The 27,128-nt window shown below is 37.4% G+C and overlaps 1 protein-coding gene across 13 annotated transcripts in view; it reads right to left on the bottom strand.

Annotated features, from left to right (window-relative positions):
* NECTIN3 (nectin cell adhesion molecule 3) overlaps positions 1–27,128 on the bottom strand; it is a 120,324-nt gene that overhangs the window by 54,276 nt on the left and 38,920 nt on the right. For 4 of the 13 annotated variants that reach the window (XM_032677762.1, XM_032677758.1, XM_032677759.1 and 1 more), the window contains one exon: positions 22,074–25,132. In XM_032677762.1, coding sequence (XP_032533653.1) covers positions 24,549–25,132 — 584 coding nt within the window. In that variant the 3' untranslated portion in view covers positions 22,074–24,548. Of the gene's footprint in view, positions 1–7,514; positions 10,274–10,817; positions 10,881–16,665; positions 16,690–17,774; positions 17,857–19,155; positions 19,295–22,073; positions 25,133–27,128 lie in introns of those variants that run through there. The other 9 variants (XR_004355028.1, XM_032677766.1, XM_032677767.1 and 6 more) reach the window with 7 other exon arrangements.

The following is a 27,128-nucleotide window of genomic DNA, read 5'->3' as shown; positions in this document are numbered from 1 at the left end:
GAAAGACACCATCACTTTGTCCTGATATTTATTGTTTTAATTGAAGTGAAATAAAACCCATTACAGGTAGTCACGGCAATTAGCCCCGTGTGGTTACTCAACTTATTTTTTGAATAAAAGAAGCATTTTGATAACAGCAAAGCAATTCACTGAGGGAAACACACAAAAAGGTACCTTTGATACTTTTTGCCTAAATAAAAGACCTGAGTTTGGGGACTAACCCAAGGCAGGAGAAATCCAAACAGCAGAGCAAACAGCTCATCTGTTATTAATTGACCAATTGCTCAGAGTGAAACAAATTTTACACTTAGGTTGAATTTCTTTATCCTTTCACCAGCTGACTTCAAATGGTGACTTTCTGGAATTACAGCCCTACAGAAGGCTTTGCTGGCCTATTGGCCTGTATAAATATCTCAGACTTTTCAGTCTTCTTCATTTACAAAACTAGGGTGTGCTCATGCTGGCATTAGAGTCAAACATGCATGAAAAAAAAGTATCTGAGAGACCATATTATTCTGTTACTTTATAGGAGCATTCAGTACTGAAGACACTTATTTGAAAGTTTTCAAAGGATTCAAGAACATTCCTAATGAAGAGAGCCAGATTATATTTTAATTACTTCCTGGTACAGTGTGAGATACAAGTTCTTTAATACAACGGAAGCTATCTTGACATAGGGCGAGTGCTATCCAGCTGCACAGTAGTCCTCAACATTCACTGTTCCCTTTAGCCTCATTTGTTTAGTGCTCCAGTAAACAAGTGGGACTTCAGAGGCAGTCCTTAAAATGGACTTCTGACATTTGGGTGGAAGCACATACCAGCATCCAATTTGGTGATTTCTTTTGGTGTGGGTTTTCCCATCCCCCCCCCTTCTTTTCAGTTTCATCTTCAAAACTATCAGGCATGCTGCTAAGTCTAAACCAACTGTAATTCAAAATAAATACGCTTGTTAAATGCACAGACATACAGAAAATACAAAACTCAGTAAAAACATTTCAGACTCCAAGTCACAAGGGAAGGGGAGGGGTTATTAAAAAGCCCTCAATAAAGGGCTCTTGTTTAGAACTTGTTAATTACCGTCAGTCAAGCATGGACAACAATGATCTGATCTTTCAAAGTGAAATTTCCATCTCCAAGGAAAGAAAACAATGCTTAGTTAAATCAAGAGGAGCAGCAAGCCTATCTTTGTAAGAGGAAGTAGTAAACAGGCTTCAGAAGAAATACGAAAAATATTTAGATTTCCTGGAGGATTCCAAAATTCCAGTTATAAAAGCCAGCAAACATTTGCCGTTATAGTGTTGTTTAATTGATACAGTTAAACTTATGAGAAATGCCAAGATGGAATTTGTGACAGGGAACAGAAGGTTTCCTGAACTACATCAACCAACATGCATCTTGTCATATGCATATTCTGTGTAGGAAGCTTAAAAGAAATATTTTTATTTGAATCAGCAGCAACTTGGCCAATTAGAGTTAAAGCAACTTCAAGGTATGTAATTTAATAAAGTGTCCTCCCACTTTTTTGCAAACTTTGGCATCTCTATACCTGGGCACATAATGGTAAGTGCCCAGCTTCCCTGATTTTGTCTAAAATATCCCAAGTGGAATAGAGTCAGCTCCCACATAAACTGCATTAAGCATAGCCCTTAATGTGGTCATTTCAGATTCAAATTTACTTGCATACCACCTAAGTGTTTTCCGTTTTTTTCTCCCTCTTTACCGAATGTCTTCTCAGGACCAGAAGACATGAATTATATGTATTCAAAGGAAGATGTTATCTGCCTATTAACATTATGCTGTGAGCTGTAATAAAACATCAACAGCAGAAAGAAAGCACTACCAACTCTGTGACTGTGTGGTTTCATAAGGAAGCTCTTCCTTTTAATGCACGTCAGGACTGTTTCAGACAGCACTTGTCAAATGGTGCTGGAGGAGATCCAAAGCAGTTCCAAACACTTTCAGGGCATCCATTAGCCTGCTAGTAGATAACCATCCTGTGATCTGCCACAGGTTCTTTAAATCAACATTTCAGAAGTGCACTGACATCGGGTCCTTGAACTCTGGAACATTAACAATTAAAAAAAATTTCCCAAAATACTGCTAAAATCTCGGCAGAGGGAATGGGGTGGGGAAAGGGGCGAGGGGACAGGCAGAAAGAAGTCCAGAGTTAAATTTGGTACCGGCTCAAACTGCCGACGTCGAGACAAGCCCGAATTGCAGCAGAAGCCCTCCTGCCGGGGTTCCCAGGCAGCCTAGCAGAGAGGGACAGCTCGGTAAGGGCACAAAGTCAAAGGCGCAGTGAGCATCTGCAGCATTCAGTCATCTCCGTCGTGCATCTCCCCGGCTTTGTCCTCCGACACAAAAGGCTGATAGCTGTTTCAAGTAAAGGCTTGAAAAGTTCCGAATCGTCTTCAGGTAAGATCGTTTACATTCTTGCAAGAGAAAGACTTATCTGAAAGCTGAAGCTTCCATTACAAGAGAAGACAAAGTCACTACTTGCTGAGGCTATTCAATTGTAGTCGAAGTTGTTTTCTACTTTAAGCTGCCAATTTGTGTCTTGACAGCAGCTTCTTCCATCCCCCTCCCTCAGTCCTCTTAAAAAGAACAGATTCTCTCAGTTAATTCAAAATGACTGAATTATTTCCCAATACAGTAACTCAAAGTACTTACTGTATAATCAATGCTTTTAAACACAAGTATCCACTGGGCATTTTATTTCACATAGATATCCATGGGGTCAATTACACTTGCTGTGCAAGTCATGCACTCGAGCCCGATCAGTGACACTAGAAATTCAATTATCTCTGGCTTTCTAGATGAATCTTTTGATGGACTAGGGTGCAGCTATGCAGCTATTTAATTTAATAAAGCTATTTAGATCCAATGTTAAGCAGATGGTGAAACTTGGATGTGATTTCATAGTAACACATTTGAAAGTGACAAGTCTATATCTCTCACTTCGTCTGGAAACCGGCTTTGGGATAACCTGCTCCAACTTACGACAACCAGCTAAGTAGCATCGGCATCTAAATTAACCAGATTCTTCCTGCTATTAGGACATATCTGAAGGCAATAGGTAAGTAGTCTAAATATTGCCTTCTGGTATAAGCAGGACCATTTCCTCCAAGCACCATTCCGCGTTTGCCTTTTTTCTTGCTTACTCTGTGTCATGTATCACTTGAAAGTAAGGTGATTTAACCGTTTGCAATGCTGCATCATTGTAATTTTTCCAGCTATAAGAAGGATAGCTGATGTTGATAAGTTACCCATTTTCCACTTGGAAAATTTCTCAGTTAAACATACATGCACACTCCACATGAAAGCGGAGGAAAAAAAATCATGCAACACTGAATCTCAAACATTTCCATATTGAGTCAAAAATTAATTAACACTGCCCCGAGAAGCCAGAGCAGAGAGAGACAAATTGGAACAAAATAGAATCTATTCTCCATCTTACAAGTGCATTAGGTATTTTCTCGTCAATAAAGCCCTAACGAGGATTTATTAATGAGAAATAAATTAGCCAAGAACATAAAAAGAATGGAAATCCTAGGGAAGAGACTGCTAAACCAATTTTTTAGCAGCCGATTTTAAAAACGCTTGAAGAGCCAACACAAAATACATCTGAACAGGTGAGACTTTTTGCCTCAACCCACAGTTGGTGTTTTGTTACTAATCCAGGGCTTCTAGCAATATTCCTGGTGATGGGAAACAGATCCAGCTGACAGTAGGCATCACATCGAGTCATCACAAGCATTAGTAAGAAAGTAGTGTACTCTGAAACAGTGTGTGTCTTCCTCCAGCCACCTTAAGCCTTCTGTTCATTTGCTTAGCCTACCTGGGTAAACCAATCTCCAGCGGATGCTATCCATCACTCTGGATTTTAAACCTAATACAAAGGCATTTTATTTGCCCATAGCCATTTCTCTCTTTCCTCTCAATTCATGTCAAAGAAGGAAAAAACTTTGTTAGTTGTGGGATTAAAGTCAGGCTTCTTCAGTTTTTATACTTAAAAAGAGCAGTCACATCAGCAGATGAAGTCTGGTCTTAAAAGAGCCAGTTTAGTCAAAAGACAGAAATACAACTGCTCTATGTTTTATCTACCATACTTGACAAGGAATTCAGCTTTTGCCACAAATAGTGCCTGAAAGTAATTATTCCCGAATTACTAGAGCAATTCAGAGAAGTTAGAGATCTCTGGGCTCTTCTTCTTGCGAGTACAATACACTGTGGTGGCAGCAGAGACCACACTTAGATGTCTGTCTCTCCCCTGACCAGCCAGCAGGCAGGTCTGAAGGGCTGAAGCATCTTTTGTGGGTCCACTGTTGCACTGCACATGACCTAATACTGCATACAGGCATAAATCAGCAGGAAAAAAATTAATTTTCTGGAGTTTGCTACAAGCTGAATTGTGTAAACAAATACTGGCTCAAAATATTTTGCTGTCAAGAAAAGGAGCTGTTCAAGCACAGAATATCTGAAGTCATACAGAGGACTATAACACACTTCTTAATTGGACAGGCAAGATGAAGTATTAGGGAGACTGAAACTGCAGGCACACGTCCCTAGGGATAGGATCTAATGCAGCAAGACCACCAGGAGCAAGAATTCAGAGATCCAAGACAATAATAAACAAGTAAAATTGAATATTGGGAAAAGGACAAAGGGAAAAAAAACCCAGACAGTGGAATCTTCTATAACATGTCTTAAATATTTCACTTGCAATCCTTAACCAATACAGCCAGATCACTATTTTCACACTGATGCAAAAATGAATTTACTTTCCAGTATTTAGACTGAAGTCACATGGCACTGGAGTGGAACCAGAGGCAAAAGTGGTAGACAAGGATTTAGTCAAAGACATCTAATTTACCAAGTTACACTAAGAGCAGTATCTGATATATGGTCCCAGGCATCATAAAAACTCAGAACCTACTAAAGTTTATAGTAGAACAGGAACAAATTCAAGCGTGGTGCAATAGCAAATATTCAAACTTCTTCCTCTGGCAATCAGTATCAAAAAAGTTATTTCCTGTAAATCTCTGTTGGATTATAATTCTAATTTAATCTAGTCGAAGAGTACATTTCAAGTTGGAATATAATAAATCTGTGTCTAGCCTCAGTCAAATAGAAATGATTTTTTAATATATTTCACATACTCTGTGCATTCTGTGTGTAGCTCTGCACAGAAATTCAAATTCTTCTCAGCTAGAGTCTACTTGGTTTCCAACTTAGTCCCAAAATTGTGAGGTAAATTCCAATTTACAGTCTTGATTACTAGTCATACAAAGGCTAAAGGAGTCACAGCTTGCCTTGTAGGCTCCCAAATAGAATTCATTTTCTACTGGCAATTGAAGGATCTAGATTTCGATACAGCATAAAATTAAGTCAAGTAAGATCACAAAACAAGACTAGAAAAAGTTTCACTGAGGGGTTGTCAGCGCCGATTAAAATGCTTAACACATCTCTACTTGGGTTTTGCATTGTTTGAATAATTATTACTACGACTTCCAACCTATTTTTTGTGCATTTTCATTCAGTATAATTCAGCTAAAGGTACTAAGCTAATGACCAAGAACAATGCCACACCTTTGACTAAAGGCAGAAACATCAAATCTTTACTTTCTGTCATTAAGGAACTCTGAGGCTGTTAGAACTTTGAACCACTACTTTTGCCAGGTAGGCTCTTTTACAAGTTCAGTTTTTGACTAAGGATGAAATCATAGGCCGCTACTTCTCAAAGCAGACAGTGATATCAGAAGCAGAGTGCTGAACAGTAATATCTAGAAGCTGCCTAAACTTCAAAAGTTGAAGTTCTTTCAGAAAGCTCTCCCCACAATCAGGTCCTTTCACACACCGGTTTATTAGCAAAGATACTCCTACTTAGCAGTTCTTCATTGCTTACAAATATTTTCCAAGTATATCATCTCAGTTACACATCACGACACACACAGACAACAAAAAAACGAATGAACACTGGTAGGTTTTAATGCCATTGAATTTTCTAAGCAATCTACCAAATACACCAAAAACTTTATTATGTGTGTCCCTGCTGAGACATTCAACCACTCTTCTGCCTTTGTTTTTTACTAATTGTCACAGTTTACTGTAACTTTGACATATCTTTTTAGCACATCCTTAGAACGTAACTATCTGTAAACATCTTCAGAAAAATGGGCCAAGCAAGTGCTTCTAAGTTTCCACAGTGTTGCAGAGATCTATGCCACCAACTGCACAAACCCATCTAAACCAGCTTTGGAACACCACTGAAAACTCAGGCCAGCTTGATTAATTTCCAGCCTAATATTTTAATGACATTGGTAAGACACGTTATGTGTGTAAACTGCAATGAAGCATTAGCTTTGCTGTTGGGAATAAATGCATTTCCAAAAGCCAAACCTAGTCTTCCAATACTCTGGGCATGTACCACAGGCGGACAGAAAACCCCAGGCTACCTCCCACAGTGAAGTGACCTGAGTTGTCAAAACAATTTTGACTGCTCTGCTGCTACCTGTTACTACAGCACTCACATGCAGAGCCTTCAAACAACACAGCGGTTCAGAGAGAACAATTTCAGGTCTGTGGCATTAAAAAAGTTACTATGACACATCTTAATCACTTATCTATACAACAGTATAGTTTTCTGCACCTGAATTTGTGTCACTCAGAGATGGAAACAGCAGCGACACTGCCAGAAAGAAGCTAAACATAAGAACTCTGAAGGTAAAAACCTTGTCTCCACTCTTCATGAATTATAATACCTTCTTATTGGGCTTTCCTTGAGCTGGATACCCAATACATTAGATAATTCTGTGACTGAACAGCAGTAGTCCTTTATCTTGCTTAGTGCTTCCCTTCTTTTAGTAGTACATTTTCTAAGTTTTCATTTGTACTGTATCCACAAACATTTTGGATACTCCAAACATTAAATCTTATACTTTCTATAATTGGACTACCTTGTAGAATTTAAAGATACTTGAGCAGAGGACAGCTTACATTTATTAAAACTAGAGATGTGAATTACTAATCTTCCCCTCCTTTCCTACCTCCCTCACCACTGATTTTGGGTGTTCAGTTTACCTAAGTGCTAGATTTTCACAAAGAACTATATGCTTCCTGTTATGTAAGGATTTCAGCAGGCAACACGACAGACACTGAAAAGTGGCACTGTTAGGAAAAAACACATGCTCTGCATATGCAACCACAGAGGAGGAAACATATCACCAAAAAAGTGGATCCATTTTTCCATACCTTAAGCAATCTCAAATCTAAACAACATACAAAAATTTTATATTTTGAATGTTTTTATTCCAATCAAAATACAAATACAAGCATTTGAAAATGTACAAAAATAAAAAAGGACATTTTCTACATCTTGAAAAAGCTGATCAAACCTACTTCTATATGTACAATTCTTTCTGTGGGAAGTCCTAATCAGCAGACTTTTTTCTGTTCTCTTCTGAGCATTCTATGCCAAATCCCCTCCCCCCAAATCCAGCCACATTGAAGACTACAAGCAACAATTCAAAAAGCTAACACATTGTTAATGTCCCTGAACAGATTACAGAAAAACCATTTCTCACAGGTAATAAACCTGTAGGTGATAATATATTTTGCTAATGACTTTAGGGCAAATTACATCCTGATGGGTAGTTTGCAATTCAAGCTTTCTGCAGTTTGTTGATATATAACTTGGGTAACAGAGTTGGACTACATTTTTAAGTTATTTTTACAAATTCAAAAAAACAATTATAGCTTTGTTGATAGCATTCTTCCTTCCTCCCTCCTTCCCCCAAAGTTTTAACTCTTCACACAAAAATGTATGTGCAAATAAGAATAAAAAGCCATAGAAAAGGTCTGAACTCAAAACAATTGTTTTTTTACAGCATCTGCCAAAATAATAGGGACTGAAATGATTGCCTGCTCAATACCACCTTGTACTGATGAATGCAGGGCAAGCACTGTCACAACAATAGTTTTGAACTATTTGAACTATAATGTATATCCTCATATTTTTGGTATGAAGTTTTCCTCAGTAATATTGATCAAATTATCTCAACAGGTACAGTTCATTCATGGAATTGTCTGTCATTCCACGTGTTTTAATGTTTGGCCAAGACACTGTGCTCCTTTCATGTTTTGAGAGTTGAGTTTTTTGGAGCTGCAGTAACATAAGGATAAGTTGAGGCAATGCTCATGGAAAGAGGTAGCTGCTTAAACTGACATTGTGGGAATCCACATTTTTGGGAGACATAAGCCCTACTTTGGGTCTCAAATAGAGCAGGTAGCTTTACAGTTTAAAACAGGTGCTCAGTTTACATGAATGTGCTCAGTTCCTAAAAGAAAAGCAAGGTGACAGTGGTTCAAAGATAGCTCCCAAGAAACAGGTTCTCTCCAACCTTTTTCCTTGCCATTCCTTCAGTTGTCAACTTCAACCACATCATATAACAGAAAGCTGCTTAGCAAGAGAACAGCTAATATCTGCTTCTACAGCATCCAGAACACAGGCACCCAAGCCATAATCTTCTAGCTGCTACCTGTAACAAGCTAGAAGCATTTAATTTACCTTGCCCTATTGTGGATAGGTATCTCACTAACTTTTACTACAATGGAGACAAATGCAGGTTGAATACAGGTTTAACAATGACCTCCTGCCTGCAGCACACTTCACTATGCTAGCTTTCAATTCTGCTGCTTCTACAACTTTGACTCTTGCCTCTAAAACATCCAAACATCTGCAGAGGACCACAGTAACGCCACAGAAGTCATGTTCAGTATGACATACCCATTCTTCTCAACATTTTGTCTTCAGGTCATCTAATGAAAATCATTATTCTGCACTTACGTGTACATGTACTTAAGAGAATAGACGAGTCATTTAATTTTCTCCAGCAAATTCTAGACCCCAACCTATTTTCTGCTGTCTTAAAACATTTCAGGATTGCCCTGTGAGCTCATTTCAGCACTAATACATTATATACATTTTTTTTACTTCCTAAATATTTATGTTTTAGTCCGCAGGAAAACTTATTTTTCTGGAAAGATCCTGAGCACATTTTTTTAACCATTACCCCGCACTCACAAGATTTCATGTGGGATAATGTTAGCACTGGTAACATCAGGACATTCTCCAGTTACTTCACACTACTGGTTAAGGTTAAAGGGCAGTGCTGAAAAGTCCTTGAAGTTGACTGAAGTCTTTATAAGAACACATCCCAGGCAGTTTTATTGCAAACTGAGAAGAAAGTAAGGAATGTATTTATTACCAAGCAAGATAAACTCTTTAAAATAGGAGTCATATTTGGAAAAATGGCTAAGTAGCAACTGATAGGTATGATGTAGCTTCACATAAGGCACTTACAGAAAGTTCTGTCTGTCTAGTCATCTACTTCCTCCAACCAAGTTTCATATAGACCTAACTGTAAAACCAAAACCAGCATGCACATCAACAGGCAGAATCAATAGAAAATAAAAAGTTTTTCATGTAAGGCAATTGTTTCACTTTTAACAAGATGGGAAGACACACAGCATACTTTCTGAAACAGCCAGTCAGTAGTTGAGAGGTAGTGTAGTTGTTCATTTGACTGGGAGAGGTAGAGCTAGTTGAGAAATCAATAGCTAAGGCCAGTCAAAATGATTCCCAAGTTTTCTAAGCTGTGAAAAAATGACTCGCAGCCCAAGACTATTAATGTCACAAGGGATTCTGCTGCCTTGCTCATATTAGTCACTTTTACATAGGTCAAGTTAATGTAAAATATCCATCCAGGGAGAGAATGGTCCAAGAAATAGCCAGGGAAAAAGCTTAGCTACATTTTGGCATGTGTCAACCAATTAATCTAGTTTATGCATCTTACGACTAAAGCTAAAAGGCTCTCCTCTTTTGGCAGGTTGATATAACTACAAAACCAAATACATGCCCAAGACTAGAAGCAGGTTAGGTCTCAAACTCCTTGTGGTTTACCTATATGAAATTCTCTACGTAATTTCTTCCCACAGGAAAAAACACCAATTATTTTAGAGATGAAAGCCAACGAGACATATGGGTCATCAAGTCAACAGGTAATAAAACCCTTGTTAAAGACGTCTGGGTACAGAATCATACATAATGCTCCCTTGGATTGATGTAGACTCTTCCAGGTCCTGAGTTTTGTGGGTATCTGCTGCTCCAGTTTTTGTAGTAAGTTTGCTGATAAACAGGATACATAGGCTGAAGACCTTCTTGTTCCTCTGGCTCTTCAGCCTCGTAAGTAAGTTGCCTTCCATTCACAGCTTTCTAAACACACACAAGAATCAATGAGTTTCATACTTCATGTATAGAACCTGCAGTTCTTTTTCTTGTTAAAACTCTAAGCAAAATAAAAGATGCATGATCTCCAAAACAGTCCTATGAATAAAGAAACATGAACTTAAAAATTCTAATCACTAACAGACATGAAAGAAGCATTAGTAACTATTCAGAGTTAAGCTGAACCTTTTGTTTCAAGGGAAGTTAGAATTTAAAGCTCAGTGAACCTAATGAGCAAATCACCAATTATGAAAATGTCTGTCAGCAACTCCTGTGCTTTGTTATGTTACTCAACAAAAAAATCAAAGTTGTAGTGTTTAAGTATGTAAATTAGTCAGTGAAACTACTACAGGATATTAAAATGGTATCGTCACTTTTCACTTTCATGAACAGCAAACCCACACCTTGAACAGTTATTGACCAGGATGGACAGATGTTTTTTTGTTAATGAAAAACATCTTTACAAGCTTATTTTAAGGAACAAAATGAAATCAAAGCTTCATTTAGAAATCCAAGCCATTTTATTATTTACCATGTGCTGCAAGTTTCCAGCATCTTTCTCTCTGTACTGGCTTTGCAAAGCAAAATGTTCTTTCTGAAAGAAGAAAAGTTACAGTGAAAACAAGTCAAGATTCAACACTGCAGAAGAGGTTTGGTTTATACAAAAATACTGGTCTCACAAAATACACTCTGCCTTGGCAAGTGTCTTAACTGACAACCATTTAGAATCCTTTTTATAAACCAGTGGCTGCTGGAAAAGAAGATCAGGGTAGGTCAGGGCCTCCTGTTCCACCTGTGTCCCCTCTCCCAACTTCTTGTCCCCCTCCCAACCTCCTGTGCACACCCCCAGTCCACTCGCTGGCAGAGCAGTACAAGAAGCAGAAAAGCCCCTGATGGTGTGTGAACACCACTCAGCAACAACAAACATCCCCGACTCATCAACACCGTTATTTGCACAAATCCAAAACACAGCCCCAAACCAGCTACTGCAAAGAAAATCAACTCCTCCCCAGCCAAACCACCCACTGTAGGAGATGAGGTTCAAGACCACATAAGGAATCTGGAGGTGCACAAGTTCACAGGACCCGATGAGATACATCTGCAGGTTCTGAGGAAACTGGTGCAGGAAGTGACTAAACCATTATCCATGATATTTGAGAAGTCATGGCAGTCCAGTGAGGTTCCACTGACTTGGAAAGAGGAAATAAACCCTCCATTTTTAAAAAGGGAAACAAAGACGATCTGGGGAACTACAGGTCAGTCAGTCACACTTCAGTGCCCAGTAAGATGAAGGAGCAGATTCTCCTGGAAACTATGCTAAGGCACATGGAAAATAAGGAGGTGATTGGCAACAGCCAACATGGCTTCACGAGGGGCACACTGTGCCTGACAAATTTGGTGGCTGTCTATGACAGGGTTATAGTGTTGGTGGATGAAGGAAGAGCAACTGATGTCATCTACCTGGACACGTGCAAAGCATTTGATGCTGTCTTGCATGACATCCCTGTCTCTAAACGGGAGAGCCATGGATGTGATGGATGGACCATGTGGTAGATAAAAAAATTGGCTGGATGGTCACACTCAAAGAATTGTGGCCAAGAGCTCAATGCCCAAGTGGGAACCAGTGAGAAGTGTCATTCCTCAGTGCTTGGCATCAGGTCTGGTGCAGTTTAACATCTTTGCTGGCAACATGGACACTGGGATTGAGTGCAGCCTCCCCAGGTTTGCTGATGGCATCAAGCTGTATGGTGTGGTTGACATACTGGGGGAAAGAGATGCCATCCAGAGGGACCTGGGCAGGCTTGAGAGGTGGGACTGCACGAACCTCATGAAGTTCAACAAGGCCAAGTGCAAGGTCCTGCACCTGAGCCAGAGCACAAATACGGGCTGGGTGGAGAATGGATTGAGAGCAGCCCTGAGGAGGACTTGGGGATGTTGGTGGATGAGAAGTTACTTAATGCAGATGACTCGAAATCTCCCTTCTTTCATTTTTTTTTTTCACCATTATGAAGGAGCAACTTTATGAGTGAAATGGCTTATTTCCAAATATCCAGATAATCACCAACTGTCTGAGTAATTGGCCAATCTTAATCACACCAAGCAATGTTAACTGAGAATTAAGATTTAGGATACATTTTATACTACGGTATCATCACTCCTAATTAAGTTCTTCCCCTTATGTCACACTTAGTAAAGGGGCACAACAGGATCAAGTGACAACTTTTGCACAATTTTATAATTTTTGTTTTGTAATTCCTTCTTTTACCAACAGTCTCACAGTGGTAGCAACAACACAAAGTAGCTAAGTTGCTGGTCTTACGGCAGAATCCCTATGCAACAAGTATTCATACAGGTAGGTAATATTTGCAGGGTCTCTCACCTGAAAAAAATATTTTGAAAAGAACCAAATCTCAGTAATGTTTCTCCTTCTTTTCTCTTCCTTTCCCTTAGCCGTTTACTTTTCCACATTTGTTTAGTTCAAGTTTTGAAGCAGCTTTGAGTTATTTAACTTTTAATATGACCCCCAAATGCATTGTAAAATTACTTTAAAAATCATCTAATATTTTCTACTTTCTCCACTTCTCCAAAAGTTATTTTTCACCATCTTCACAGGTTTATTATTCCAAATTTTGTCTGTCAAACTTTCTGTCTTGTAATTCCATTTCAAAGTCACACTGCTTTTGCTTCTCAAGTCTTGAAATGCAATCTGCAGACCAATTCTGAAAATATGTGATTTACCACTTAACAGGATTGGTAAATCCTCTTACTGGTCTTTCATATCTGAGCTAAGAGCATGAATTTACCACACAAGAAGGCAAAACACACATGGGGAACAAGAACCCCCCCATCTTCACCAAAGGCTAATGTTGTGTGAGAAAAAAAAATCTTCCTGCTCGAGACATTCTACCAACAGTGGTCTTAGACATGATTAAGACAAACACTGGAAAGCAGAAGAGCAAATTCCAGTTAGTTCATTTATTCAATTAAAACTAGAGACAAAGGAAATCATCTCACATGGCATGAAAAGACAACACCTTTGCTAGAGAATAAAGTTACACATTTTACAGCCATGGAGCAAGTGATAAAACCAAAATCATCACGTTCTGTCAAACAAAACTGGTGTTGAGCTACACGCTTTCTATGTAGGGGGAGATAGTGTATCTGGGGTTCTGTGCTGATACTTAACAGTAGTTTGCATTGCCTTACCTTTACATTTTACAGAGTTTCATAAAAACACTGTTTTACTCTAAACATGTTCCTTTTCAAACAGTCCTTCAAAACCCTAAACCAATTATCTCACCAACAATTCCATCTTGTTTTTTTCATCCTTTCCAATTTAGAAATCCCATTACAAAAGCATCCACTAAAACAAACCTTGTGGCTCATTCTAACCCCTATCCGGGCAATGGTTTTTGTGCTTTTTCCCTACTGTAAGACCCTTTATCAATATTGATGATTTTATCTATGTATATTTGTGCTTCCTTTCATTCAATCTTGTTTGGCTAAACAGTTCTTCAGTTTATGGCAAATTATAACAATAATGTTTCCTTTTCCATCAAGGAAGAGGTATTTTCATCTGCATGAAGAGCATTAGGAAAAGAACTAGAAGAGTGAAAGGGAGTCACGACCTATAAATGAATCAATATTATGCTAAGTTTAAGAGTACTGTAGATGATGTTTTCCAATTTAACTCAGAAATATTGTCATTTGGTGAATGGTGTTATATGCTTTTAACTGTGCTAAGACCATTTCACCAGTTTCTTTCCTATTTTGAATAGGAACACAAATACTACTGTAAAAGAGCTTTAGCACTTGACCTGTTTGTGTGGTTAAATAAGCGAGGCATTCTTCCAAGCTGCAAGTCTAAAATCAGTCTTCTCATGGCCAGAACTACCTACTGGGCTGTACTTCCCTTCATCCACTCTTATTTTCTGTTGCTACAGAAGAGCCCTGTTAAATTCTGAATCCTTCAAGAACTCTGAATGTTGCATTGCATTATGCAAAACAATGGTTTTTTTCCTCTTTCCTTCAGAAGCACCTGTCAAGCTAGAAATAGCTTCAGTTCTTTCCCATTGTCAAAGACTACCCATCTCAGTCACGTTTCAAGGCAAGCAGAGAAGTTTTGCTTCTTAGCAATATATCCTTTGAAACAGTGAATCTAATGATTCCAAGGACTGCCTGAATTAGTACACCCTCTCCCACTGCTTTTTAAAATATTATGCAAGAGAAAAAAATCCTCTTTAAGCCACTGGAATTCTTCCATTGCTCAACTTCTTGATTTGCCTCAAAAATTCAGTTGCCAAGCAGAGATTCCTCTCTCACTAAGGACGTAACCTTCAGGTTGCTCACTACTCTTTCACATTACATGCAATAAATGGTTCTGAGTAACAGAGTGGCATCTCCATGACAATGATTATTAAAAGAACACCCAGACAAAAGCAGTAGCTTTGTTGCTAAAAAAGGTGATAAAAGATGAACCAACAGTCTTCACAGTAAATTAAACTATAATGCTATTTTTTCTGTGTTCCACTTAATATTCCTATGTTTTGGACTTTTGCCTCACTCTTTTACAGCCTCAGTGAACCAGTTCTTCTCAGTTCTGAAGTGATTCACACGAACATATGAATTGGTACTTGCAAATACCAGTACAGAGAAACTGTGAGTACTCAGTTTCACAGAACTTTTGCACCTTTGTGCAGCCTATTATTTCCACTCAGACTGAACTCATCATCTATTGCTCCCGACAACGCAGTGACACTCTCCCGACAGATGTTTTCAGTGTAACCAGAAGCTTACACCTCAACTCCCCAGCGAGAGGTTCACCAGAATGCTTCTCATATATGGTAGATAATGCAGTTTCAACAGCATTTGGAACATGAGTTCTGTGGTTAGTACATACATTCAATCACACAGGACAAGACAGGCTCCTAATTAATTTGTTTCTTGTACCTCTTTACAGCTATCCAAGCGTTGGCTTGGTACACCACAACAAGGCAACCAATCACTTCTTAGCTAAACCCAGTATTTTAACATTCATTTCTGTTAGATAAAGCAGAAGCTTTTGCTTCAAGCTAACAGAGTACATGTGATCATAGGTAGTATCAGCTGGGAAGACCCAGACTTCAGCTCCAGTTCTTTTCAGTTTTGGAGTTCCACAGAGAGAGAAAGACAGGTACACTAACAGTGTTATGCCAACATCCATTATTTTTAAATAAAGCGTAGTTAACATCTGGCCTGAAGAACTAGATCTTTCTTCTTCCTCTCCCAAAACAACTTAAAACTGTATTTATCTAGCTTGAGGAAAATGAATATTCAATTCAGTCTGTTTAGGATTTTTTCTCTATTTACAAAATACAGTTATATAAAACATTTTACTATTTCTTAGTTCTTAAGTATTCACTTACAGAAGCTACAGTAAGCACAACCAAGAAAGAATTCAAAGGTTGCAGAGTTCCAAAGAGGAAAACCATAAAGTACACACTTTATGAGTAGCTCTGTAAAGGATAAATAATTGCATTTTGTTGTCATTTTCCCATCTAGCAGCACGACTGATGTACAAATAACACAACAGTCCATATCTTTTCATTCTATAAGACAATCTTTTACAAATACTTAAAGCACAGGATTGTATTAGCAGAGGCACGATTCATCAAAAATTGCATTTGTTGCATACTGTAGTGACAGAAGAAATAGCTACTACATAGTTAGCACAAGATGTCCAACCAGAGCACAGAAAAGCACTGGTTCTCTTGAGTCATCTTAGGTGTTGTACCACCTTCAAAGCAAGACAAAACTACACTTTATGGCAACACTACAACACTTTATGGCAACAAAATGTTTTCTACCTTCATAATGTTGTAATCATTGGGCTGCTACTAAGAGTAGCAATGGACCTCAGAAGAGTTTCTTGCTTCACTCAGCAATAATATACACAAGTATTACTCACTGTAATATTTGCAACACATGGTATTGATTTCATGCATTCCTTTCATGAGAAAGAGGAAATCTTTTATCAGCAACTGATATTTGTGAGCTTTAGTAACCATCAATCACACAAAGAAAATCTGCAGGAATATTTTCAACGTTAAGAATGACATCAAAATCCTTCTTGAAGGTAGGGGATGAATTTTTTCCTTCTATCAAAAAAGACTTCTATGGGTCCTTACCACTGCAAAGCTACACCAGAGTATTGGAAAAATGGTATTTGTTATAAACAAATGATTGTCTGAACTGCCTCAGCCTTATAATTCAGCACAATAGTGGTTGGAATTACGTTACTTATACAATGTACTGAGGATGGAACAAAAATCGCACTAAAAACAATTACAATTTATTTCTTACAAGTACTAATAGGTGATGGAAGGTTTCTTCAGTGTAAGCAGAAATCTAAAAAATCAGACTGACTGATTACTGATTTTTATATATATATATATATATATATATATATATATATATATAAGACACTTTAGAGGCTGTGGTCAGGATTCACGAGTTTTCATGAATAGACTGCTTTATGTTATGAAATATAATAATCAATGATGTTAGCTGAAACCATCTCCCATGAACAGATCTCTTCTATGCTGCCTAGTGCAAGAAATGCCTTCCAAATTCACCTGGAGCTTCACAGTCCAATCCAGCTCAAAGCCATGCTGGAACATGGCAGGTAGTCCTATCCTTCCTTGTCCCCCACTTGGTTTAACTGTCTCATATGCCAGAATTAGCTTTCCAGTGTATCACCTCTATGATCCTGTTTGATCAGACTACACCCACACAAACACTAGACGTTGGTAAGGAACTTTTTTGCCTATTGCTGTCTTGCTTGGACAGCATTACTTTAGATGACATGAAATTATCCCTAAAAGCATATTAAAAATTCAAGTACTTGTCTCAGATTTAGTACAGGATCTTTTGCTGCTGATAAATGCAAGAAAAAAAAATGATAAAATTTGAATTTACATAATTGCAAGCATTTCAAAGTGATTTAGTGATCTTCACCAGGAATCAAACCCATACTTTGGTAAATTAGCTATGCCAAAGCTCAAATTCCAATATAACCCTACCACTCAAATGTTAACAGCTTGAAAGAATGTCAGTTGTTACAAGCAAGGAAGGTGATGATGAAGTCACTTTTAAAGTTTACCAAATATATTCCCCCCCCATGAAGACTGTTTTATATTCTATGTATATTCTCTTAATCACCACGGAATTTCAACTATAGATTTTTCTACTTCAAAAGGAGATGTGTCTGTCAAATGTTGTTAGGGATACAAAAATGATCTGTCTACCTGCTTCCTGACCTTTAAGGATGACTTTGACACCAAGAATAAGAGATTCAGATATCATATATGTGGAGAAACAGCTTGGCTGCAAAACAAGTGAAAGGATCCATACATTACCCAGAAAGCAGATTCAGACTAAATTAAACATAATAAAACAAAGTTAACACTTTCCCTACCTCAGCTTAAGATGTATATAACCACTTACTCACCTGAAGCATAGCTTCTTTCTGTGGGACTGAGAATGCTCGCTCCTCACATGAAGATGGTTTGTGAGTGGGCGGAAGATCGATCCTGTGGTAAAGAAAGAATCAAATATGACACGTCATGTTTGTGAAGTCCAATTGAATGGTCAGACATTATTTATTTAAGTGCCAAATCATCCAACACTCAGTGTTCAAGGACACATACCTTTCACTCACCAATGACACGTGAAATATTGTAATGTAACACATCCAGCAACGGCAATCATTGAGTCACACACTTTCTGTAGAAAAGCACCACCTATAATTCACTCTTTACCCTATAAGAGATTAAGTAGACTGAACCTCTCCCCATACACTCCAACTAAGTAGGGTTAGGAACTACTGTTATCTATCATGTTTTCTAGGTTATGAGATACAGCTTGAGCAACATTTTTAACTGCAGCCTTTCTTTAAAAAGCCTTTGAGAAAGCCTTACTATCCATTCTTGCATGCAAGACTTTTCCCATTGTAACCTTCTCAGTGAAAGCAAATGATTCTAAAGGAATTTAAATGTTTAAGACTGTTCATATAAATATGTTTCAGCTACAGAATCTAAGACAAACAAACAAGAAAACAGAATTTCTAACCATGTTGGAAATTACTCAGAAGTAAACACTTGGCTCATCTTGCTAGCTCAATGCAAACAAGGAAACTTATGCTAAAGGCTCTGAGTTATTTAATTCTATTCCCCATTAAGTATATACACAGACATGACAGACATTTTCATTTCTCATTGAGTGTTCACTGTATATTGCATGTGCAAAAATACTTGTATTTAAAGATATTTAAAGATATTTAAAGCCATTGTCACCTTTTATGCATGTTCCAAACAGGGTCTAAGCATCATCCAGTTTAACTGATAAAATCTTTTCAGACTTTTTTTTGCTTGCTTTTTTTTTGTTTGACCATTTGGATGCTCAAAAAAGTAAATCACCTGTCTGCACCAGAGACTTGAAGAAACAACTAGAAAGCACATTAAGTCCTTAATTTCTAAGTACATGTCTGTGGGTGCTTGCTTAATTTTACACATGTATTAGAATAAATCTTAGCAGGCCTTCACTTCTGCAAAGCATGGTCAATCTGCTTTCAAATTAGACCCACAGGTACAACAAACTAGTAGTCTGTGGCATCAGTCAGGAGGGAACTCTCCCCTGCCCTTCAGTTAAATCTATAAATTTTCTTTCAAAAAAAACCCTTCATATTTTCTACTCTGAAAATACAGCCTTAAAATCATGACAGCTGAATAGCTATTAAGTAAACTCAGACATTCACATTCCTGTATAAAACAAATGCTTTCTATATATTACTTTCAATTGAACAAAAAAAAAATATTCCAACACATACTCACACTTTGTCAAGATAGGATGGCCTTTTTTTCTTCGGGGTCAGCAGCACTGTCACAAAGATGGTAATGATAAAAAGAGCAAGGACTGCCCCAATCACAGCCCCTGCTACAGCAACAGAAGATGTCTGCTTAAATGGCACATCTGCAATGTGATAGCACAGATTACACCTTTAAGAAGTTCACATACTTTCAATACTCAGATAAGCTACTTCAGCTTGTTCAGTTGTTCTGAGGAATGTTTCTTCCTTCTACCACCGAACAGAAAGCCTTGTCCTGCACTAGCACTCTTGCAGTTCTGGCTCCACTCACTAAGTTAAAAAACTGGTTGAATTACGACAGTTAATGAAATCATAACCTGATTTCAAAAGTGTCATTGACTACTTTTAATAAATAGTAGCTGCATGCTTTTATTTTCCATTTCAAGGCAAGATGATGTTACAGAACACATGCTTTGCACTTGCATGAGCTAACAAGGTTTTAATTCAAAAACCTAGACAACTATGGCTTTATTGGCAATCTTTCTTTAAAGACATCAAAGTCTGCAGAAAGCAAAAAGGAAAACATAAAATCAGGAGAAAAAAAGATATACTACTAGGAGCAATGAACATGCAAACTTACTAACTACTTGGCTTGTACTTATAAAACCAACCACTAAGGCCACCTATCATCTCTAGGACTTCACACTTCAAGCTACAAGAAAGTAATTTTCATAAATAAATTTTAATAAGGAGGGAAGGAAAAAAAAGTGTCTTTTTCCTTCTAAAGCATTTTTTGTTTGACCTTAGCATTGTCAAATCCGACGTTTAACAACTCTCATACCGAATTAACACACTTGTCAGTCTTTAAAGGTCACTCCTTTCACTATGCTTGGAATTGAACGTTTTAAGTCTCAAAACTGAAAAACCTACTAGCACTTTGATTTAAAATCATCAAGCCCAGTTATTTCAAACTGGGATTAACAGGCTCATCAAAAAGTTGCAATAGCTCATATTAGATGCACTAAAACTCTTACCTGTAAAATATAGGTAGCATACGTTAAATAATGCTCTGATCTACATTGAATACTGAATCAGAAAGGGTAGCAGCAAAGAATTTGAAAATTAACACAGTTCTATACCTCAACATATTTCTAAAGCAATCTACTTCAGCTGTTTTCCAAACAAGACATGATCATCCTTTATTTAATCTCTTACCAGAGGAAATTTTGAGAGCCTCTTCAGCTACATGCCCTATTCATAGGTAAAAAAAACCCTTGAAATATTCAATATGTTCTATCAATGACTCAAAATTCTAATGTTGTTCTGCCTGTATGCTGAAAAGTTGGACAGAATAATCTCTCATTAAAAAAACAAAACCCAAAACACTTAACTTGGAATCTAAAAAAGAGATTCCTGTCCTCTCACTGCATATGAAAGATGCGACAGGAATACAACTCTGGGATCACACTCACAAAGGGATGTTTGAGTATTTATTAAGCTTGAATAAAACTAAGATTTTTTTTGTGACTTCCTTAAAGTTACGGAATAAAGTCATGGAGTAACAACTTGCAGAAGCTAATTCACTCCACAAGATTAATTAACAAACTGCCTTCAGTGATCATTGTTCTAGTTTACATAACGGCTTTCTTGGCATAAGGTCCATTTGTGTCAGATACCAGGCTGAACACCAGGAAACCATCCTGGTTTTGCTGGGAGAGACTCAATTTCTTCTCAGTAGCTGGTACCGTGCTGTGTTTTGGATTCAGCATGACAATAATGTTGATAACACACTCATGGTTTGGTTTGTGCTGGACTATTTTTTTTTTTGTGTGTGTGTTTCAGAGGAGGTACACAAAAGAAATCTGAGAGAGAGCATAGCTAGGACCAGTGACCCAAACTGGCCAAAGGAATACTCCAAACCACAGAATATCATGCCCAGTACGTAAACAAGTGAAGTTACCCAGAAGGGAGGCCACTCTGGGTTCAGGGAGGGGATCTGGCATTGGTCAGCAGGTGGGGAGCAACAGTACTGCACACCACTTGTTTGTTTGGGTTTCTTTCCCCTTTTTGATTATCATAATTATTTCCTATCATAATTTTAATATTGTACCTTGTTTTCAAATAGCAAATTGTTCTTATCTCAACATACAAGTTCTACTTTTGATCCTTCTCTCCATTTGACCAGGGTGGTGGGGAGAGAGGGGAGGTGACTGAGCACTGGTGTGGTGCTTAGCTGCCAGCTGGGTTTAAACCACAACAGAAACATAAATCCTAGTTTCTTCTGAAGAATGGGCATATGAATCAGTGGAAGACCCACCTAAGCACTGCCTTTTAATTGGCTTAGGTTTAGTTTATACTGGGTACTCACTTCTTTTAAGTGAGAAAAATCACAAGTAACTAATATATGCTGTTAGGTCCAGAATTCACGAAGAGGCTTTGGCCTTGTGATTACACCAGAAGAGTTTCTTGACTGTTTCATACTAACTTCAGAGTGCCTTTTTTTCTGGTACATTCTGTTCTAATGTTGAAACACCACAGAGCATTATACTTTCAATCAAACTCCAGCCATTGAATCTCATTTTGTGTGAGACAACAACCACCCATTTGCTTCTGAACACCAATAAAAATAGTGATATCCCACAGCAAGAATAACAACACACAGGAACTGAAGTGTAAATTACCGCAGGGCATACTGAATTTACTTTCTTATTTTGCTTTGGCAAAAATGGAGGCACAGAAATTTAATCAGCCCAACCAGGAAAATGATCAGAAACCCAGACTACCATGCCAAGGTGAAGAAGCTAGAGAGCACCTAAGATCCATGGTGCAGCATTTTAACTACCAGTTGGGCAGAAATAGATGGGAATTGATTCATTCCAAGAAATACAGTTAAGGCAGAGCTACAGCAACCAAAAACAAACTAATGAAAATAATGAGTTTTTCTTTTAAAGCAGGTAATTCCTAGATAGTGGATCAGCTATGCTTTAAGTGAAGTTGTCTGGCAGCAACTATCTCCATTTATCATTCTCTTATCTTCTTAAAATAGTTCCTGAAGACACTTGTTTTATAAGCTTAGGGTCTACAAGGGGAAGTGCTAAAAAGCCCATCTTAAACAGTTTAAACACTTCAGTTCATTCTACCCAGCCTCTGGGTTTATTGTGCTTTTCTGTCTTCAATTTTTAAGAACATACCTTTGAAACATTTTTGAACACTACCTATATTCCAGAATGTAACAAAAAGTTTATTCACACAACAGCCATTTGTACTTACAATCAATTCTTTTTACAGCAGACATAATGTACAAAACATTGCAACACGCATAAGCCCTATCCGTGTTATCAACTTCAATTCCAGAACATTTCAACTTCTTAACCCATAGGAATTAAACATATATATATTTCAAAAATCAAAGCAAAAAAAATCCACAGAGACAAAAGCAAGATATCCCATGTGGAAAACTGGTTTATGGTTATGTTTATTTCAAAGTAACACCATCTTTTAAAGATGATATATCAAGTATTTTTATTTGAAGAGAGGTATAATCTCTTTATTCCAGAAATAATTTGGATCAGAACCTTCTGCTAGAAATTTAACTCCTTTCCTTGTGTTTGCACCCAAACTACAGATAACCACTTGCTATCGTTCTTGAGACTTTGGTCAATTGTGTATCAGTACTCCATTAATCCAAACACAAACTTAAGTTGTTTAGGGATGCTTTTCCATTGGAATTTCAAATAAAGCTGTTGTCTTAATCTTTTTTGAAGACATGCAGTCATATGCAATCACAGTGTATTGTCTACAACGCTCAATACAACTATGTTCATGAAGCTCTAAATGCTGTAAAGCTACCAAACATCGTGAGGCTAGAAAAGAACTTCCAACATGAATGCTCATGAAGCAGCTGTAATAATGCAGCCTATTTCACCTCAAAGGTAGCAGAGACTTTTCCCTTTTCAGGTTCCAAATACTAATAGCCTTATCAGCTTCAATTTCCTCAAGCTAAACACTTAAAAATGGCACTTCAAAAGATCTACTATTCTAAGTATGAATTTATCACTGTTCTGTAATTCCTCTAAAGTTTTTTCATTCCTCCCTAAATAATCAGCAGATTTAGTCTGGAGAATCTGCTCAAGACAAAGTAGAACTACTTCAGATGTCAAACAAGATGTCCTACATATAATGGATACAATGTCATTGGAAAGAACAAGAACATGTTGTTAAATCAGTATTGATTATTTGCAGGGAAAACAAATCCACTGCAGTACAGAGACCGCACAAGTCATCAGAATTCCTGTTTCACAGATTCTGTAGTTGCATCACTGGAGAGTGTGTTTTCAACAAATGAAGTAGCAGTGCAAGTGTCCACTTCCCTACTAATAATCTGAAACTAGTTACCCTCTTCAAAGTAAGCATTGTAACTTATTCGGAAGCAGCGTAAAACCGCTGTTTTAACCTCTGGTCATAAAAACTCTTGTTTGGCACCTGGGAAAATAAGCAAATTCACATTAGCCTCCAGCTTCGGAATCTATATTTTTCTCCTTAGTTGTGTCCAATTCTCCAGCTTTCAAGTTCAACAGTAAGATTCCCACATAGCCTCCGGAACAGGTCTCAAAAATTGCACCCTGTGTACTTGCAAAGAGCACCTTGTATGCGTTAATGAGTTTTGACATCCTGCCAATTACAGGCCTAACAAAATACCTTACTGTATGTATATACAGACACTAGAATAAGCTTTAGAAATCAATGACTATAAAAAAATAACTTTTCATCTTATTCAAATACAAGCCTTTGACCTGTTTACAGTTACTCCTCAAAATTTTGTTCATAAGTTAGTTTCAGTGCAATGACTTAACTTTTAAGTATATAGTTACGAGAAGGCTCATTGAAATGCTAAGAGGTATTCGTTTTTATTCAGAAAAAAACCTAAAAAATAAAGCTTTAATTCTGTTGTAACTCATTTTAATTGGTAAAGTATTTGCTATATAGAAGCATTAAGTTTACCATGGATAGTACCTACACTGGAATAATTCAAAGCCCCAAAAGATTATATTTGATCATTGGACTTAGGTAAACTTCTTTTTAAATCAGAGAACCAAGACAGCCACTTTTTATTCTTAAACAATATTGAATGGGAACTTTAATTTAGCCTTTTTTTTACCTCTGACATAGAGCAATATAAGCACTCTGCATTAAAACTCCAATTTTAAACAGTAGTACAGCATTGGGAAAAAAAGCAGCTCAAATACACTTTCCCCAGATTCAGTATTTCATTGTGTCAAGTTACAATATAAAAACCTTCAAAAAAAAAAAATTCAGTTTCAAAAAGTTTATTCCTCCTCTCTTGTGTAAGTATAAACAATCTGAAAGTGACCAGCCAATGAAATGAACTGCAGATACACTTTTAGTTTTCAGTGGTTACTACACATACCACTCCCTCCGAGATATCACCGCGCCATCTAAGTGAGAAACAAAGTCCTCATCATCGTATAATTCACCAGCCATAAAACTCAATCCATATGTTCCACCTTCATAGTAATCCATTCGTCTTTCATAACGTTCCTGGTACCTGTTAGTATTGTCTATATTGTTCAACTCAGGTTTTTCAGGGTCTTCTAAATAATCTTTAGATATTATGTTCATTGGATGGTTTATTTCTTTTTTTATACTGTCAGGGTAAGAATCCACATCATCTGACTGAAGAACATCTATTTGAGACTCTTTTTGCATATCTGATGGTGGAATGTAGCTCTTAGCAAAGTAGTCACCACGGAACGTCTTTCTTCTCCTATAGCAGAGAACTGCACCCAGAATACTGAGAAGTGAGAGTAAAAGAAGCCCACCCACCACAGAACCGATGATGGTACCCCAAGAGTCGTCCTGCATTGTTGGCAAGGTTGATGTTGGGAAATCTATTATTCTAGGCTGTGTTGCTAAACCTGTGATGCCATCAGTCGAAGGATGCCAGGGAACCGTGGGCAGCCGAGTGGTAGTAGTAGGAGGATCTAATGGAAAGAGCAAAGAAGTAGACAAGACACAGAAAAGGCACAGAATGTCAATGCAAGCTAAATCAGTTAAGGGTTTATAAGAAAGCAAAGTTGATGGGTATGTTCTACAAGAATAGTTTTTCATTCTCAAGTTCATGGCACTACGAAAAAGTCTAACATTTTCCACAGGCTTTGAACTAGCTTCATTAAATGCAGTTTTGAGCTATGCTGCAGAAGGATAGAAAGTACAGGGAGTAAACAAAATAAAAATCATCTTCAAATAGACTCTTTGCCCTCCTCAAAGTAAGGAGATGCAGGTTTTCTGCTCAGATGTTGATTGTTCATTCGTTATTTACCTCCTTCATGGAGGAAAAACCCAAGCAGTCCTCTAGCTTTCCATCCAGCATTTAGGAATACTGGATCAAATTAACTGATTATGCCACAGAATCAATTATTCCACACTAAATTACCACTTCAGAAATTGTTCAGGGCATTAAGTATAAGAATGAAAAACTATGAGTTGTGTGTTCAGTCAGCAACGCATGAACTACTGATTTTTAAGCTAATCTCTCCAAAAACATTTATTTCATTAATACAACTTACTCAGCCTCACCTTGGGATTAGTGAAAGAAGCATAGTTAAAAATGGCATGTATTAATCTCAAAGTAACACTTATGTTGAGCAAGGAGCCTTGAGGTTTTCAAAATAACAATAAAAAACCAGAACATTTCAAGTAAAAATTATTTCTATGCATTCCTCTTAAAAGCAATTTGATGCCTCATACACAAAGAAATTTCCATATTCATTCTTCAATATAAAATACCAATTGATTTCATGTCAGGTTTTGTATGTAAACAAGAGACTGCCAGCTACCACACTTGTCCAGCACACGGTTTTTTCCTTTGTTCTTTAGGTCTACTGGAGATGTATGCATCTGTATTGCTGACAAGGTTCCAAGTGATGGGCTGATGACACCAAGAAAGCCTCCTGAGATTATACCAGTCAATCACAATGTTTTATGCAACTCCAGTTCTTATTTCTGTGCCACACTGAAAAAAACCTACTTTCTGCCTTGCCCAATGCAAGCTAATTATTTTAAAAATCAATAAAGCAACACTAAACATGTTATTATAGCTTGAACCTTTTAGAGAGAATATTACATGGACAGCCAAGTAGCTCATTATACCATGTTATTTATTTAAATGCCCATAAGCAAGATTCATGGAACTACTACTACCACCATATTAGAGGCACCCTAGATTTAACACCACAGGAAGTAAACCAGATAGAACTAGAGATCTGTCAGGCTTCCAATTATTTGACAAATCACAAATAGCCAAAAATATGATTTTTCATCTTACTACTCAGAGACAGACATACAATTCTCTCATAGCAGACAGAATCGTCACATTTGACATGATCACTACACATTTTCAGACTGCATCTCACTGCTTAATGCAATATTTTAAGCTTCACACAATAAGTAAAGTTTCACACAGGTTTTCAAAATGCATAATTATATTACTTGCTATGTAAAAGTGATGATTTGTTAGGGAGCTATACGTAAATGAAATTAATTTGACAGAAGACAGAAAACCGAACAAGAAGGATGCACTATCAAAATGAACAAGAGGAATTCAGATTATGATTTTAGTAAAAACTGATTTAAAGTAAGTTTGATAATTTAACAAAGAAGTAGAGATTAAGGAATCCAAGTTTACCAGGCTTCCATGTCCCACACATCCAGAAATCCAGAAGATAAACTCAAACACCACTTCCTTGAAAAGGTATTTGCTTTAGACACAAGATTTATTAGCTCTATTTACACTTTTTTTTAAAATTGGCTTTGCAATTGCTCATTTATTTCCCTCTGATAGTAAGGTTTTAAGTCCCATCTTCCACATGCACAAGTATGTAGTACTTGCATCCTGCTAAATCTAATCATTACATATGTGAAGTAAGCACAGTGGTAATTACACTGAATATATTAAAAAAAAAACCCGCAACAAACAAA

This window comes from Chiroxiphia lanceolata, chromosome 2 (genome assembly GCF_009829145.1).
Source record: "Chiroxiphia lanceolata isolate bChiLan1 chromosome 2, bChiLan1.pri, whole genome shotgun sequence".
NCBI classification, from domain to species: Eukaryota; Metazoa; Chordata; class Aves; order Passeriformes; family Pipridae; genus Chiroxiphia; species Chiroxiphia lanceolata.
This window is presented reverse-complemented; position numbering and strand designations above follow the sequence as displayed.